Source organism: Culicoides brevitarsis, chromosome 3 (assembly GCF_036172545.1).
Source record: "Culicoides brevitarsis isolate CSIRO-B50_1 chromosome 3, AGI_CSIRO_Cbre_v1, whole genome shotgun sequence".
In the NCBI taxonomy this organism is placed as follows: Eukaryota; Metazoa; Arthropoda; class Insecta; order Diptera; family Ceratopogonidae; genus Culicoides; species Culicoides brevitarsis.
Window position 1 is genome coordinate 2,573,413 of NC_087087.1, and position 15,739 is coordinate 2,589,151.

Consider the following 15,739-nt stretch of genomic DNA (forward strand, 5'->3'; position numbering starts at 1 on the left):
ATTTCAGTGCATATTGGGTCGATATTTGACGTAACAAAAAAATCAGAGTTTGAAGGTTCAAACTCTGATTTTTTAGCAAGTCATTTTTTGATCAGTTTTAAGCCTAAAATTGAATAAATATTCATTCTAAAGATGATTTCTGTGCATATTGGGTCGATATTTGACGTAACAAAAAAATCAGAGTTTGGAGGTTCAAACTCTGATTTTTTTGCAAGTCATTTTTTGATCAGTTTTAAGCCTAAAATTGAATAAATATTCATTCTAAAGATGATTTCTGTTCATATTGGGTCGATATTTGACGTAACAAAAAAATCAGCGTTTTGAAGTACAAACTCTGATAAAACTCTGATAAATTTAACAAGTCATTTTTTGATCAGTTTTAAGCCTAAAATTGAATAAATATTCATTCTAAAGATGATTTCTGTTCATATTGGGTCGATATTTGACGTAACAAAAAAATCAGAGTTTGGAGGTTCAAACTGGAGAATATTGGGTCGATATTTGCCGTAACAAAAAAATCAGAGTTTGGAGGTTCAAACTCTGATTTTTTTGCAAGTCATTTTTTGATCAGTTTTAAGCCTAAAATTGAATAAATATTCATTCTAAAGATGATTTCTGTGCATATTGGGTCGATATTTGACGTAACAAAAAAATCAGAGTTTAGAGGTTCAAACTCTTTAAGTAAACTTTTGATGGATTTCAAAGCTAAAATTGAATAAATATTCATTCTAAAGATGATTTCTGTTCATATTTGGTCGATATTTGACGTAACAAAAAAATACTCTGTTTTGAAGTTAAGCCAAATTCTAAAGATGATTTCTGCATATTGGGTCGATATTTGATAACAAAAAAAAGCGTTTTACAAACTCTGATAAATTTAACAAGTCATTTTTTGATCAGTTTTAAGCCTAAAATTGAATAAATATTCATTCTAAAGATGATTTCTGTTCATATTGGGTCGATATTTGACGTAACAAAAAAATCAGCGTTTTGAAGTTCAAACGCTGATAAATTTAACAAGTCACTTTTTGATCAGTTTTAAGCCTAAAATTGAATAAATATTCATTCTAAAGATGATTTCTGTTCATATTGGGTCGATATTTGACGTAACAAAAAAATCAGCGTTTTGAAGTTCAAACGCTGATAAATTTAACAAGTCACTTTTTGATCAGTTTTAAGCCTAAAATTGAATAAATATTCATTCTAAAGATGATTTCTGTTCATATTGGGTCGATATTTGACGTAACAAAAAAATCAGCGTTTTGAAGTTCAAACGCTGATAAATTTAACAAGTCATTTTTTGATCAGTTTTAAGCCTAAAATTGAATAAATATTCATTCTAAAGATGATTTCTGTTCATATTGGGTCGATATTTGACGTAACAAAAAAATCAGCGTTTTGAAGTTCAAACGCTGATAAATTTAACAAGTCACTTTTTGATCAGTTTTAAGCCTAAAATTGAATAAATATTCATTCTAAAGATGATTTCTGTTCATATTGGGTCGATATTTGACGTAACAAAAAAATCAGCGTTTTGAAGTTCAAACGCTGATAAATTTAACAAGTCACTTTTTGATCAGTTTTAAGCCTAAAATTGAATAAATATTCATTCTAAAGATGATTTCTGTTCATATTGGGTCGATATTTGACGTAACAAAAAAATCAGCGTTTGGAAGTACAAACGCTGATAAATTTAACAAGTCATTTTTTGAGTCAAACTTGATAATTTTTGTGATAAAGCAAAATGCATCAACATTTTATGAAAAAAAAACTTTATTAGTAACAAAAGGTATGTATTTGTATAAAAATAGATGATCACTTGACCTTTTTACCCAAATAACAGCAACTAATACAAACTTCAGACTATATTTTTAACAGGAAAACAAAAGAAATCACTGGTTTGCGTTGAAAGAAGAGGAAAAATCTCGAAAAAGGTCTCGCACTATGTGAAGAAATTCCAAAAATGCTTCGCAATGGATGGCATAACGATGCCTGTGATGATGCTCGAAATCAAATTCACGCTATGATTATCCAAAATGCGTCGTCCTGCGATATTTCGTACGCCTTTGCCGGGTCTCTCGACAATATGTCCATTTTGATCGATGCCCGAATACTGCAACGTTGCTCCGAGCAACGAATCAACCAAAGATCCGAACAATCCGGCAATACCTCCGACGAAAATGAGAGGCCATTGGGGTACGTCACGCGAAATTGTGTTCATATCGGCAAAATAGCAGATGCTGAGGAAGAAAACGACGCCAATTAGCTGTCCGCCGAGGAAAGAAACAACCAATCCGGGCATCGAAACGCCTCCATTTGTGCCTCGAGGAACGCGTTTTCGTGTCGTAATCAAGTAAGGATCGCCGCGCGCCATCACAGTGCCCAATTCGCTGGCCCACGTATCGCCATTCGAGCACGCAAAGGCACTCATCACGGCAATTTGGAGCCACGAGCAGCGATAAAGCTCGTTAAAGTCAATGGGGCGTTCGCCAGATCCGCAATCCAGGAGATACAGCAAAGCCAGTTGCGTCGCCATGCCGGCATTGCACAACGCTTGAAGCCAATTTCGTTGTCCGCCTTCCTTGTGATCTTCCTCCAACTTTTCCTTGTGCTTGGATTTGTACTTTGTCGCGTATGTCGACGAAAAGAAGAACCCGGCAAGGCAAATCAGGAAGCCGAGATTGGCGATTGTGAGGATGACAGCCATAACGAAGCCCAAAAGAGCGCCGGATTTGTTGACACCTTTGCGCCGATAGCCGACAACCATGAGAGCCAAAGGCAACATGAACGAAATGAGCCAACGGAAGGGCGTGATGTGCGTTGGATCCTCGTCGTAGACATTCGTGAAGACTCCCAGTTTGTTGAGGGCGATATTTCCGATCCAGAAGAACGTCGATAAAGGCACTGAGAGACCCACGAAGACGAGCGGGAGGATTTTGAACAGAAACGACGAATTTTCTTGCTTTTGAGACATTTTTTTCTGTACTTTTTTTTTTTGCTTTTTCACTTTTTACATTGTTTGTTTATTCGCTCTTTGCTGTCATCGGCATGTCACAATGGGGCATTTCATCTAAAAATTCATCGAAAATGGTAAGTTTTGCATTTAGAATTGGAATAAAAAAAAAAAAATAAAATTATTTTATCAAAATCAAATGGTTAAAAAAAAATAATTAAAAAAAAAAAATTAAGAATTTTAAGAAATTAATTTTTCAAATTAAAATTTTAAAGAAAAAAAATTATAACTATTCTTCTAAAAAAATTAAAAAAAAAAATTTAAAAGAAAAATTAAAAAAAATTCTAAAAATTTTAAAGAAATTTATTTTTCAAATTAAAATTTTAAAGAAAAAAAAATTTAATGGTTAAAAAAATAATATAAAAAAAATAAAAAAAAAAAAAAATTAATTAAAATTAATTTTTAAAATAAAAAAATATCAAAAAAAATTAAAATTTTAAAGAAAAAAAAATTTAATGGTTAAAAAAAATAATATAAAAAAAAAATTTAAGAATTTTAAAGAAATTAATTTTTCAAATTAAAATTTGAAGGAAACAAAAATTTAATTTTTAAATTAAAATTTTAAAAAAAAAAAAATTAAAAAAAAAAATAAAAAAAATTCTAAAAATTTAAAGAAAAAAAATTAATGGTTAAAAAGAATAATAAAAAAAATTCTAAAAATTTTAAAGAAATTAATTTTTTAATTAAAATTTGAAAGAAAAAAAAATTGAATGGTTGAAAAAAATAATAAAAAAAAAAAATAAATTTAAAAAAAAAAATAATTTTTCAAATTAAAATTTTAAAGAAAAAAAAATTGATGGTTAAAAAAAAATATAAAAAAAATTAAAAAAATTTTAAAATTTTAAAGAAATTAATTTTTTAATTAAAATTTGAAGGAAAAAAATTGAATGATAAAAAAAATTAAATTAAGATTAAAAATAAATTTTAAAAGTTTAATTTTTTTATTTTTCAAAAAAATAATAATAAATAAATAAATAGAATTTCTTTTTTTAAATGATAAAATAATAGTTTTCAATAATTTTAATCAATTTTTGAATTTATTTATAAATTTCAAATTATTTAAAAAAAAAATTGTAAAAAAAATTGCACAGTAAAAAAAAAATAAAAGGAAAAATATTTATTTTAATTAAAAAAAGCTAAATTTTTTTTTAAATTTGAAAAAAAAATTATTACTGAAAATCAAAATAATTTTTCTAAAAGTAAAAAATTATAGATAGTAAAGAATTTATTGATTTAAAAATCAAAATTAAAATATTTTTCATGAAGTAAAATTTCAGTCATATTTTAAAAAATTTCGTAAAAATTATTTGAAAAAAAAAATTAATGTTGAAGTAAAATTCGTAAAAAATCATTTTTGAAAAAGTCTAAAATCTAAAAAAAAATTCTAAAAGATTTTCATTTCTTTTTAATACAAAATCGAGTTTATTATCACTAATCGTACGTAATTAATCCGAATTTCAGGTTTACATCAAATGAATATCAGACGAAGCAAGCTTCATCCGTTACAAAGAAAATTTGCTTATTATTTACGATCACATGTTGAGGAGTTTGGATTGCTTCGAATATCAGTTCCAAAATAAGCGATGCACACTCTTATTGTTCAATGGCTTCTTGCACATCGGGCACTTCTTGCTGACACGGATGCACTGCATAATACAGGCTTTGCAAAAGATATGACCGCAAGTTGTCGCTGTCGGTTCTCGTTTTGTGCAATTTTCCAAGCAAATCGGGCATTTGGGGGCCGCTACCATCGATTCATCGAGTACGGAGTTGTTCAATTGTGGCTTTGGCGGCGACTGAGGTAACGTTGGATGCGATGCTGAGTCGACAACTTCGACACTTGGCGGAGCTAACGACGGAATTTGTTCGATGCGACGTCGTCGACGCGGAATTTCAGGCGGTTCAGGCATGTCAGGCACAAGAATTGACCCGATTTCGTTGTGAGCACGACGTCGCGGATTGTTTGGCGTCGAGGCAATGGGACCAACGAACGAATCGCTGCACAAATCGATTGTGATGGGACCCGTGGCGACACTTTCTTGCACGAAAATTATGTCATCGTCGTCATCATCGGCGGGATTTGGACCTAAAAAGGTAATTTTAGTAAAAATTTTCATGAAAACCAAAAAAAAAGTCTTACCAGAATTTATTCCAACATCAATTGTCGCATCGAGCAAGTCAACAACGGGTATTTCTTGCACAATTTCTTCAATATCAGATCCATCATCGTCAGCTGTCGAATTGGTTTGAGCGCCATTGTTGCGAGAACTTGAGCTGCTCGACGCCTCGCTCGATGTGTTGGTACGGGAAGTGTTTCGGGACGCAGGTACGGGATGAAAATCGCCTAATAAATTCCGGGCTTCGTCTAAAATGCTCGAAAAACTCGTATTCAGGTCGGAAAATCCGGAATTAAACAAGTCTGACATTCTCGCGCGAGCTTTTATGACGAAAGTCATTCTTTTCTGTCGAATATTTTGCGAATTTTGTGTCTTTTTGGTGCTCAAGGACTTTATTTTTCAATTGCAAGTCAATTTTTCGATGAAATCTCGCAGAAAATTGAGAAAATTCGATTAATTTTTGCCTTTTTTGTTTCAGTTTTGACGGTTTCGTAACTATGGATTTCCTCGAGACATCCAGTAACGAGCCTAACTGTCTTCCGACGACTTACAACTCATATTTTACTCCACGCGGGTTTGTTTTGATTTGAAATTTCAACAAAAATTCGTAAAAATGAAGAATTTAAAGCCTGAAAATCATTCAGATGACGAAGAATCCGAAGAAGAAGTCGAAACTAAGGAACTTTTAGAGCCATTGGATGAAGAAAGTTCTTCGGATGAGGAAACAAAGGAAGAAGCAAAGACTGTTCCCTTAAAATTAGACAACAAAGTCCCCAAAAAAGAGAAGAAGAAGAAAGAAAATGACTCGAAAGAAGGTAATTTTAATGATTTTTCATGAAATTTTTATTATTTTATTTTTTTTTTTTAGAAAAAACTGAAGAAGAAAAGCCTTCAAAGCCCAAAACAGACCCGAATTGCACAATTTTCGTGGGAAACATTCCGACAAACACGAAACTCAAGGCCCTGAAGCAACATTATTCGCGCTTCGGTGAAATTCAGAGTTTACGTTTCCGTTCAGAAAACGGCAAAAAAGTCCTCAACAAGACAGATCGTAAAAAATACACGTCGCTCAATGCGTATATCGTCTTCAAAACTCCCGAAAGTGCTCGCGAAGCGACATCCACAAATGGCGAAGTCTTCCGCGATAATCATTTGCGTTGCAATCTCGTGGCATCGAAACAGGAACAATTCAGTCAAAAGTTGAACACAAAATCGACAGTTTTTGTTGGAAATATCACGTTTGAGGCGAACGACGAGGAACTTTACGCCTTCTTCGCGGAGAAATGTGGACCTATTGAGTACGTGCGACGCATCCCGAAGAAGGGATTTGCTTATGTCTGCTTCAAAGCGGGCGTTCCGTTGGTTCGAGCGATGAAACTCAATGGCGAACCGTTTCAGGGACGACCTTTGCGCGTGCAAAAATGGGAATCCAAGGAGCAGATGGCGAAAAAGGAGAAAAGATTGCAGAAAAAACTCAATGGAAAAGCATTGAAAGCGGGAAAAGTGACAGGAAATGCGGGAAAAAGTAACAAATTGAACACGACACGACCTTCGAAAAATCCTCTTTTGATGAAAATTAAGGAAAAGACAAAGACAGACGATACAATTTCTAAAGCGGAGCATAAGCAAAAGTATAAGAAGGGCAATCAAGAGGATCGGGAGAAGAAAATTGAAGAGAGGAAGAAGAAAAAGGCGGAATATTTGGGTGTCAGAACAGATCGGGCGAAGAAAGCAAAGGCATTGAAGAAGAAACAAACGAAAGATAAGAAATTGAAAAAGATTGTAAAAGTTTTAACAGCTCCCGGTAAAAAGGAAAAGCAATAAAAAAAATTTATTGAAGTTGAAAAAATTAATTTTTTATCGAATTTATTATTTTTTAAAATAATTTTTGTGTTGAAATGACTAAAAAAAAATAAAAAGTTTTAACGGTAATTTTTTGAATTGACATTTACGAATTTCGGATGAAAATTTGTCAAAAATAGTTTAAAAATATTTTTTTAAATAATTTTTTTTCTTTTTTTTTTTTCAATTTTTATCTACCTAATAATTATCGAATTTTTACCTTAAAAATTTTAAACATATTTTTTTTTTAATTTCTGAAATTTGAAATTATTTTTTTTTGTTATTTTCGAATAAATTTTAATTAAAAATTTGTTAAAAACATAGAATTATAAATTGTTAAAAAAAAATAAAGAAAAATATTTATAGAAATTATCAATTTTCTGAAAAATTAAAATTAAAAAATTATTTTAAGTTCAGTTTTTTAATTAAAATTAATTTTTTTTAAAAATTAAATTTTTTTTATTTAAAAAAAATGAATAATTTTATAAAATTATTTATGATTTTTTTTTTGTAAATTTAATTTTATTAATTTAATTTATTTTCATTGAATTTTTTAAGATAACTTATTTTTTTTTCTTATTTTCTTTTAAATTATTTTTTTATAATTTTTAAAATAAAATTTTATATTTTATGAATATTTTTTAAAATTTTAAATAAAAATAAAACTTTTAATTTTTTACAAATTTAAAAGAAATAACAAATTTAGATAAATATTTATTTTATAAATATTTTTTTTTATTTTAATACAATAACAAAAAAATAAATTGTAATAAGTATTAAACAAATAATTAAAATAATTAAAAAAAATAAAATAAAAAAATTAATAAAAAATAATTTTAAATTAAATTAATTATTTTTTTTAATTATTTTTTAATTTAAATTTTTAAAAATTTATTTTATTTAAAAATTAAAATTTTAAATTAAAATTAAATTAAATTAAAATTTTTATTAAAAATTAAAATTTTAATTTATAAAAATTTAAGAAAATTTATAATTTCTATAAATCTTTTTATTTTTGTCAATTTATCTATGTTCTTAAAAATTTTTTAACCAAAATAATTTATTTTTTTATTCAAAATTTATATTTTCCATGAAAAATCTGTTAAAATTTAAATTCTTACTCTCTATGGAAAATATAACAAATTTTCTTTTAAGAAATAATTTTTAAATAATTATTTGAAAAACATTTATCAATTTTTCATAAATTTTGAATTAAAATCAAATTTTTCGAAAATGTAAAATTAAAATTTCAAATTTTTTAATTAAAAATCCTTTTAAATTAAATGAAAATTTAAAATTTTTCCTCAATTTTATTGAAAAAATTAACGGTATTGATAAGAAAATCCCATTTCACAAATTGAAAATTTGTTCAAGACCCAAAGCACAAACGAAACAAATTTCCAATTGTGCCTTGAGCTGCGGTCCAATTAGCAGGATGGCGATTTTCTAACATAACTCAAGTTGCTTTTCCACACTCAACACACAAAAAAGCTGTTTTAGTGAATAATTTAAGGAAAATGTGTAATAAATAAATAGTGCAATAAGTGACAAAGGACCCGAGAGCAAGTGATAATGCGCGCAATGTGAAAATCGTGTGGGAAATGTAGCGAGAAAAACGGAAAACAGTCGATCCGAAGCAAAAAATTTCTTTTTCTCTATACGTGCTGCGTGTATTATCACGAAAAAAAAAATGTACAAGTTTTTACTTTATAGTCTGAGGAATTATCATTAGGTAAATTTTGTGAATTGTGTAATTTTCCACGCAGAAGACTTTTCGTGTGAGTTTTGGCGGTTGGGGGAAATTTGGGGATGGGAGTTTTTTGAAAAACCGACAACGGAGGGAAATTAGGCCAAATCATTTAACAGTTATGTTTTTAAAATATAATGCCCCAAATACCTCATTCGATGCGATGTATGCCACGAAGTATAACAATTTAATGTTTGACCTAAATTAAAATACCTGTTCATACATAGAGCTAAGCAGCAGCAGCAGCAGCAACAACACGACGACGAGAGATATATTGAATGCATTTTATGTTGTTTGCGGATGCATATATTTTTCTGTGTTTCTAATTTACCTGCTGCGAGCGAGCGAGACGAGGAAAAAATCCATCGCACCGAATTTCGACGTTTCTATGAAAAATCAATGATTTGTTTTGCAAAGGACATTCCTATACGCAGGATACGCACTTGCGTGGCGGTTGAGGATGGTCGTGTATGTCTGTGTGCGTGCGATGTGTATAGCGAACGATTCCATCCTCAAAAAAAAGGTCACTGACCTTCCTAAAGGATACCATTTAACCTTGTCCCGTTCATATACACACAAAAAAATTTATACGAAAAATTTTTTTTCCCTTTCATTTTCAGGAGAAATCAATTTTTTTTGTTGTGTTTTTTCCGTTTCGTCTCGATTTTTGGGCTAAAGTTAAAGAAGCAAAAAATAATTTTTCACCAAAAAAAAAAAAAAAAATCGAAAATCATGTCGGGCGAAAGTGAAACAGCGGGCTCATCCAAGGCAGCGGAATCCACGTCGGAGCCAGATTCGGAAAATATTTCGAGTGCAAATTACGTCGAACGTGCCTCTGCAGCGGCAACGGGAAGAGAATCGCCAATCGCTACATTCCAGGCCCTGAAGAACTCCGTAATTGAACGTGTTCCGGGCATCGTTGCGGCAGACGTGAATCTTCTTGCGGCGGCAGCAGCTGCAGCTAGCATTCCATTAATTAATAATAACAATAGTAGTAGTAATAATAATGATTCAAGTAAGATATCGAATAATAACAACAACAACAATAACAATGTGAATCCCAATAAGCGGTTGTTTGAGTGCGATGTGTGCAAAATGTCGTAAGTTTTTTCGAAAAATTTTATTTTTTTTTAAAGAAATTTTCTTAAAAATAATTTTTTTTTAGATTTTCTAATGGAGCGAATATGCGACGACATAAGATGAGGCACACAGGTGAGATTATTATTTAATTTTTTAAAAAAATAATAATTATTTTGACAGAAATTTTTTGATTTTCATATTAATTTTGGTTTAAATGAGAAATTTAACTTTGATTTTATTTTAAATAATTTTTTTTAAGAAATTTAATTTTAATTAAAATATTTATAAAAATTAAAAAAAATGTTTCATAAAAGTTTTGAGATTTTTTACGAAATTTTCTGAAATAATTTTTTTACGATATTTTTAACAATTTTTGCGATTTTTTTCTTACCTTACTATATATAAAGTATAAAAAAAAATTAAAAATAAATTTTTAAAATATAATTAAATATAAATTTATTAAATATAATATATAATGCTTTAATTTAATTTCTTTTAATTATTTTACTCGTTTTAATAAAATATTTTATTTATTATTTTTTTTATCTAAAAAAAATCTAATAAGAATTTTAAGTATTTTGAATAATTTTTTTTTGTTCAATTTAAATTTTTATTTGAAATTAAAAAATACTTTTATTTAAATTAAATTTTTTTTTTCAAAATTATTTTTTTTTTAAATTACGGGAAAAAATTGTAATAATAATAATTTTAAATTTAAATTAATTTAATTATTAAAACTTTTTCAATTTATTTTTTTTAAATAATTAAATTTTATATTTTGAATTGATTTTTTAGATATTTTTTTTATTATTTAAATTTATTTTTAGTAAAATATTTTCTTTATTTTATAAATTAAATTTTTGTTAAAAAAATAAATTTAAATCAATATTTAACAAAAAAAAAATAAATAAATAAATATTTAAATTAATAATAATGAGAAAAATGAATCTAATTAGAATTAAAAAATTTTGAATGAAAAGAAAACAAATTTTTAGTTTTAAATTTTTATTTAAAATTAAATTTATTATTTTAAATTAATTGATTAATTTTTATTTTTTTTTTTCAAAGTTAAATAATTTTGAATTATGAAAAAAAAAAATTTTGGATTATTTTTGAATTATTCATTAAAATAATTAAAATTTATTTTTTTTTTTAATTTTAAAAATTTTAATACGATCCAATAAATTTTTTAAAAATTTTTTTATATTTACAAAATTTCAATTAAAAAATGAAAAGACGAAAAACACGAAAATTAAACAAAAATTTTAAAATTTTCTAATTTGAATATTTTAATTAAAAAATTAAATTTTGATTAAAAAGAAAAAATATTTTCGAAAAATAAAATTTTTTAATTGAAAATTGAACATTTTACAATTTTTTTTTTAAGTCTTAAAAATTTTCCTTGAAAAATTTTTCGCAAATTAAAATTTCATCAAAAATTTCTTGTCAAAATAATTTAAAAATTTTTTTTTTTTTGATAAATTTTTAATAAAAAAAATTATTTTAATTCATTTCAGGTGTCAAGCCGTACGAGTGTCGCGTTTGCCAGAAGCGTTTTTTCCGCAAAGATCACTTATCCGAGCACTTTACGACGCACATAAAGACACTTCCATTCCATTGCCCCATCTGCAATCGTGGTTTCCAAAGACAAATTGCCATGCGAGCGCATTTCCAAAACGAGCATGTCGGGCAACATGATCTCGTGAAAACGTGCCCTCTGTGCAATTATCGCGCCGGCACAATGAAATCGCTGCGTGTGCATTTCTTCAATCGGCACGGCATCGATTTAGATAATCCCGGCTCCAATGCATCGTCTTCTCTCTTGCTCGCGTTGGAACAGCAACAACAACAACAAGCCGCCAATTTGCCCGTAAATCTCATTCAAGCAGCTAACATTGCAGCTTCGGTGGCGGCATTTAACGAAAGTGCGGCAATTGCCGCTGCTGCGAACGTTTCGGGCGGCGAAGGAGCTCGAAATCACGAAAATACGACGCCTCCGATGCACTATCTGACGCCGCACGTCGAAATTTCGATGGCAGACGCGGGAGATTGTCCGATGCGACTTGGATCGCCGAATAGTTCGGTGTCGTCGGGACTCGATATTCAAGCAATTGTTAGACCAAAAAGTAATCCGACGCCGCCGCATCACTCGGGAGGCGTCGAACGCGAACGAGAACGTGCGGAATCGGCATCGCGTGACAGACATGCCTTCGATGCGTCGATTACGCCGTCGATTAGTCTCATTCCGATCAAACAGGAGCCAAGTACGAATGACGAAATGAGTGAAGGAAGCGGCAGCGGAAGCAGTTTACACAAAACGGGACGTCAAAGTTCCTCAGATCGCGTTTCGCCGAACCCGGAACAAGTCACAGATGTCGCCGGAAGTGCTCCCAACAACTTTATCAAGGTTTCACCCCTCAAATCTCTGCTACGCGAAGACCTGAAACGAAGAATTTCGGCGCGTGCCGTGCGATCGAGTTCCCGCAATGCCAATAACAACAACAACAATAACACGACACGCGATAACAGCAACTCCAATACGCCGACAAACCTCTCGCTCGCGGGAACGGAGAGTCTCTTGAACTTATCAACGACAAACAACAGCTCAAACGGCATGATAACGTCGACGGGCGAAAGCGAACTCGTCATTACGGGACGAAAAGTGAACCTGAAGTGTTTATTTTGCAACATTGAGTTTCCGGATCAGACGCTGTATTTTTTGCACAAGGGATGTCACAGCGAATCGAATGCGTGGAAATGCAACATTTGCGGCGAGCAACTCAATAATGTCTACGAATTCAATTCGCACTTGCTGAGTAAGAGTCACCAATGATAAGAAGGGAAATTTCAATTTTTTTTTTGTTATTTGTTGAGAAGAAAAATATTATTTATCAAAAAAAAAAGAGGAACAAAGTTCAATATATAATATTATATGCAACAGAGATGTGATGAGAACGTTACAAAACAAGAGAAAGAATATATTTTTTTGAAAAGGATATCGGCATTGATTGCAACAAAAATAAACAAAAACAAACAAAAAAAAAACTAAAAAAATGCGTGAAAGTGCGTGAAAGTTAATTAATTTTTAAGAAAATAATGGTACAAACTTGCGAAGCTTACGTTACATAAAAGTTTAAAAAAAAAGTTTATAGAATTCCAAACAAATATTTTCTTATAGTAAACAAAAAAATTACAAAAATATATAAAACAAAAAAAAAATGAAACAAATAGAGTGTTCTGAAAAAAGTTTATTATAATTTATTTGAAGTTTTGAGTAAAAAAAAATTATATTTTTTTTTAATTAATAAAAAAAATATTTTTCATTTAATTAATTTTTTAAATTAAAAAAAATAATTTTTTTATTAAATTAAATTTAATTATTTTTTTAAATTAAATTTAATTAAATTTTTTAATTAATTAAATTAAATTTTAATGAAAAAAATTTTTTTTTATATTAATTAGTTAATTAATTAAATTAATTGTTTTTAAAAAAATATTTTAATTTTAATATTATCAAAAAAAAAATTATTAAAAATTTTGTTGAAAAAACTTTTGAAAAATAAAAAAAAATAATTACTGCCCTAATGCTCAATATCAAAAATTTGATATTAATATTTTTTTCAAAATTAATTTCTCAACAAAATTTTTAAATTTTATTCGGGAATCATTTATAATTTTTTTTATTAAAATTAATTAATTACTATTTTTTAATTAAAATTCAATAAATTAAAATTAATAAATTTAAAAAATTAAATTAAAAAAAATCAAAAATATTACAAAAAAAATATTTAAAAAAATTAAAAAAATAAATAAAAATTAATTAAAATTTAATTTAAAATAATTGACAAAAATATTATTTAATTAAAACAAAAAAAAAAAATTATCAATTTTTTTTTAAATAAATGTCAAAAAAGTAAAATTAAAATTAATTAAATTAATTAAAAAAAATTAAATTAAATTATGAAAAAATATTAAAATTATTTTTTTTTTACTCAAAACTTCAAATAAAATATAATGAACCTTTTTCGCAAGACTCTTTAAAAATATGAAGAAAGAAATTTTAACAAAAAGGCATTTTTTTCAACATATATATTAAATATGGAAATTAATGCGAGAAAGTGACAAATTATTCATTCAGACCTTGTACAAAATAAAAGAAGATGATAGATAAAAGAAAAAAAAACATTATTATTATAAAAAAGAAATAAAAAAATAACCGCCTTTTAATTAAAAATGATGAAAGAAATCAAAGATACACACAGGCATTGTCAGTGCTTTTAGTAGTAATATAAAGAAAAAAAAACTATTAATAGAAATTTGTTTAAATAAATAATAATAATAAATAAATGATGAAAAACAGGCTACACAAATAATAAAAAAACAACAAAAAATTTATCATTATGGCTTGAAGTTGATATTAAAATTGCTCCTAGACAGCAACAAAAAAAATAAAAATAGAATTAAACAAAAATACATAGAGTAAACGGATTACCTCCGGATACATGCCTTAAATAATAGTTCAAAGAAACAAAATACTGCACTCTTATACTTGACGTAAAATCTAAAAAAATACACTTAAAAAGCCACATTTTGGTCGTATATAAAAATAAAATACATAAAATTAAAAATTCATAAATTTCTTGAACAACAGAAAAAAATTAAATTTAATTTTAAAAAATGACTTCAACAGCTAAAAACTAATTTTTAATCTCTAATTTCGCTCAACTTCCGTCCTTATAAGTCTTTATCCTATCTATATGTATAATATGTAAATTATATTAAAAAAAGCAAAGTTTCCTTATCTAATTTGCTTAAAAAAAATTAAAATTTAAAAATTATGTGCAATTTTTCCTTCTTTATTAATTTAGACTTCTATCGGCTGTTGAATCGGGTTTCAATTTTTAATAAAAAATATATACAAAAAATATCACAAAAAAATATCTAAATTTAAACAAAAAAAATAGCTTTCAACATTAATATATTAATTAAAAAAAAATATAAATTCATTAGTAAAAAAAAATATAATTTATTTAAAAAAAATTATTATTATCTTGATTTTTTTTTGAAAAATATTTTTATATATTTATTATTATTATATAATTTTAATTATTAATATTAATATAATATAATAATAAATATATAAAAAATATTATTAAAAAAAAATTCAATAACAAAAAAAAAAGTAAATGAAAACCAAACAACAATTAAATTAATAGAATATGAAAAATAGAGTAAAGATATTATATATTAATATATTAATTAAAGAAAAAAAGAATGAAAAGATCCCAAATTCGTAATTAACTCGGTAAGCTGTATAACTTGCGAGAAAGACATACTTATTGATGAATTATGCATTATTAATTAAAATATATATTAAATTTATATAAGAGAATTGCAAAAAAAAAAACATTAATAGAAAAAGTTTAAATTACTATTTAATCTATAAGAAAAAAAACGGTATATGGTCTTGTTAAAAGAGAAATTTTAAAGATTGTTTATAATTTTTTATATATGATAATGATTAAATTATTATCATATATCAAAAATTAAATATTACAAAATATATATTTAGTTTAATATATTTAAATAGTAAAAAAAAGTTATAATAGTCAAAACTTCTATATGAAAGAAAAAATTAATATAAATAAAAACAAAAATATTTTCGTTGAATCTAGTTGAATTTTTCTATAATTTATAATATTTATTATATTTTTGTTTATTATTATTATATTAATTAATTAAATTTATAATTATTTAAAAAAATATATATGATTAATAAAAAATCGAGAAACACGAATATAATATATATATTTATTAATGTTAATAATGGTTAATTAGGTAAAATATTTTTTTTGTTTGTTAAATAATTAGTTAATTAAAAAAATATAGAAAAAAATTAAATAAATTTTTATAGTTGTTAAAATTCTTTTGTAGTTCAAA

At 26.9% G+C, this 15,739-nt stretch overlaps 4 protein-coding genes across 4 annotated transcripts; 2 read left to right on the forward strand and 2 right to left on the reverse strand.

The window, feature by feature from the left end:
• Positions 1–1,763: 1,763 nt before the first annotated feature.
• Positions 1,764–3,039, reverse strand: LOC134834181 (transmembrane protein 19). Its single transcript, XM_063848756.1, has one exon. It carries the CDS (start codon positions 2,972–2,974, stop codon positions 1,943–1,945), a length of 1,032 nt encoding a protein of 343 aa, XP_063704826.1. The 5' UTR covers positions 2,975–3,039; the 3' UTR covers positions 1,764–1,942.
• A 1,372-nt stretch (positions 3,040–4,411) lies between these two features.
• On the reverse strand, positions 4,412–5,639 carry LOC134834213 (uncharacterized). Its single transcript, XM_063848797.1, has 2 exons — positions 5,154–5,639; positions 4,412–5,099 (listed from the first exon to the last, which is right to left on the reverse strand). The coding sequence occupies exons 1-2, from the start codon at positions 5,467–5,469 to the stop codon at positions 4,579–4,581; spliced, it is 837 nt and encodes a 278-aa protein (XP_063704867.1). The 5' UTR covers positions 5,470–5,639; the 3' UTR covers positions 4,412–4,578.
• Positions 5,640–5,696: 57 nt separating this feature from the next.
• On the forward strand, positions 5,697–7,055 carry LOC134834422 (uncharacterized). Its single transcript, XM_063849070.1, has 2 exons — positions 5,697–5,945; positions 5,999–7,055. The coding sequence occupies exons 1-2, from the start codon at positions 5,744–5,746 to the stop codon at positions 6,952–6,954; spliced, it is 1,158 nt and encodes a 385-aa protein (XP_063705140.1). The 5' UTR covers positions 5,697–5,743; the 3' UTR covers positions 6,955–7,055.
• Positions 7,056–8,449: 1,394 nt separating this feature from the next.
• Positions 8,450–12,895, forward strand: LOC134834221 (DNA-binding protein Ikaros). Its single transcript, XM_063848806.1, has 4 exons — positions 8,450–8,704; positions 9,340–9,819; positions 9,885–9,931; positions 11,317–12,895. Exons 2-4 carry the CDS (start codon positions 9,452–9,454, stop codon positions 12,630–12,632), a joined length of 1,731 nt encoding a protein of 576 aa, XP_063704876.1. The 5' UTR covers positions 8,450–8,704; positions 9,340–9,451; the 3' UTR covers positions 12,633–12,895.
• The last annotated feature ends 2,844 nt before the right edge of the window (positions 12,896–15,739 follow it).

Excerpts from the sequence above, each read along its gene's own strand:
- LOC134834181 (XM_063848756.1), bottom strand. The coding sequence starts at position 2,974 with ATGTCTCAAAAGCAAGAAAATTCGTCGTTTCTGTTCAAAATCCTCCCG.
- LOC134834422 (XM_063849070.1), top strand. The coding sequence starts at position 5,744 with ATGAAGAATTTAAAGCCTGAAAATCATTCAGATGACGAAGAATCCGAA. Across the intron at positions 5,946-5,998 it reads AGAAAATGACTCGAAAGAAG|AAAAAACTGAAGAAGAAAAG; the intron begins GTAATTTTAATG and ends TTTTTTTTTTAG.
- LOC134834213 (XM_063848797.1), bottom strand. The coding sequence starts at position 5,469 with ATGACTTTCGTCATAAAAGCTCGCGCGAGAATGTCAGACTTGTTTAAT. Across the intron at positions 5,100-5,153 it reads TGATGTTGGAATAAATTCTG|GTCCAAATCCCGCCGATGAT; the intron begins GTAAGACTTTTT and ends TTACCTTTTTAG.
- LOC134834221 (XM_063848806.1), top strand. The coding sequence starts at position 9,452 with ATGTCGGGCGAAAGTGAAACAGCGGGCTCATCCAAGGCAGCGGAATCC. Across the intron at positions 9,820-9,884 it reads TGCGATGTGTGCAAAATGTC|ATTTTCTAATGGAGCGAATA; the intron begins GTAAGTTTTTTC and ends ATTTTTTTTTAG. Across the intron at positions 9,932-11,316 it reads ACATAAGATGAGGCACACAG|GTGTCAAGCCGTACGAGTGT; the intron begins GTGAGATTATTA and ends AATTCATTTCAG.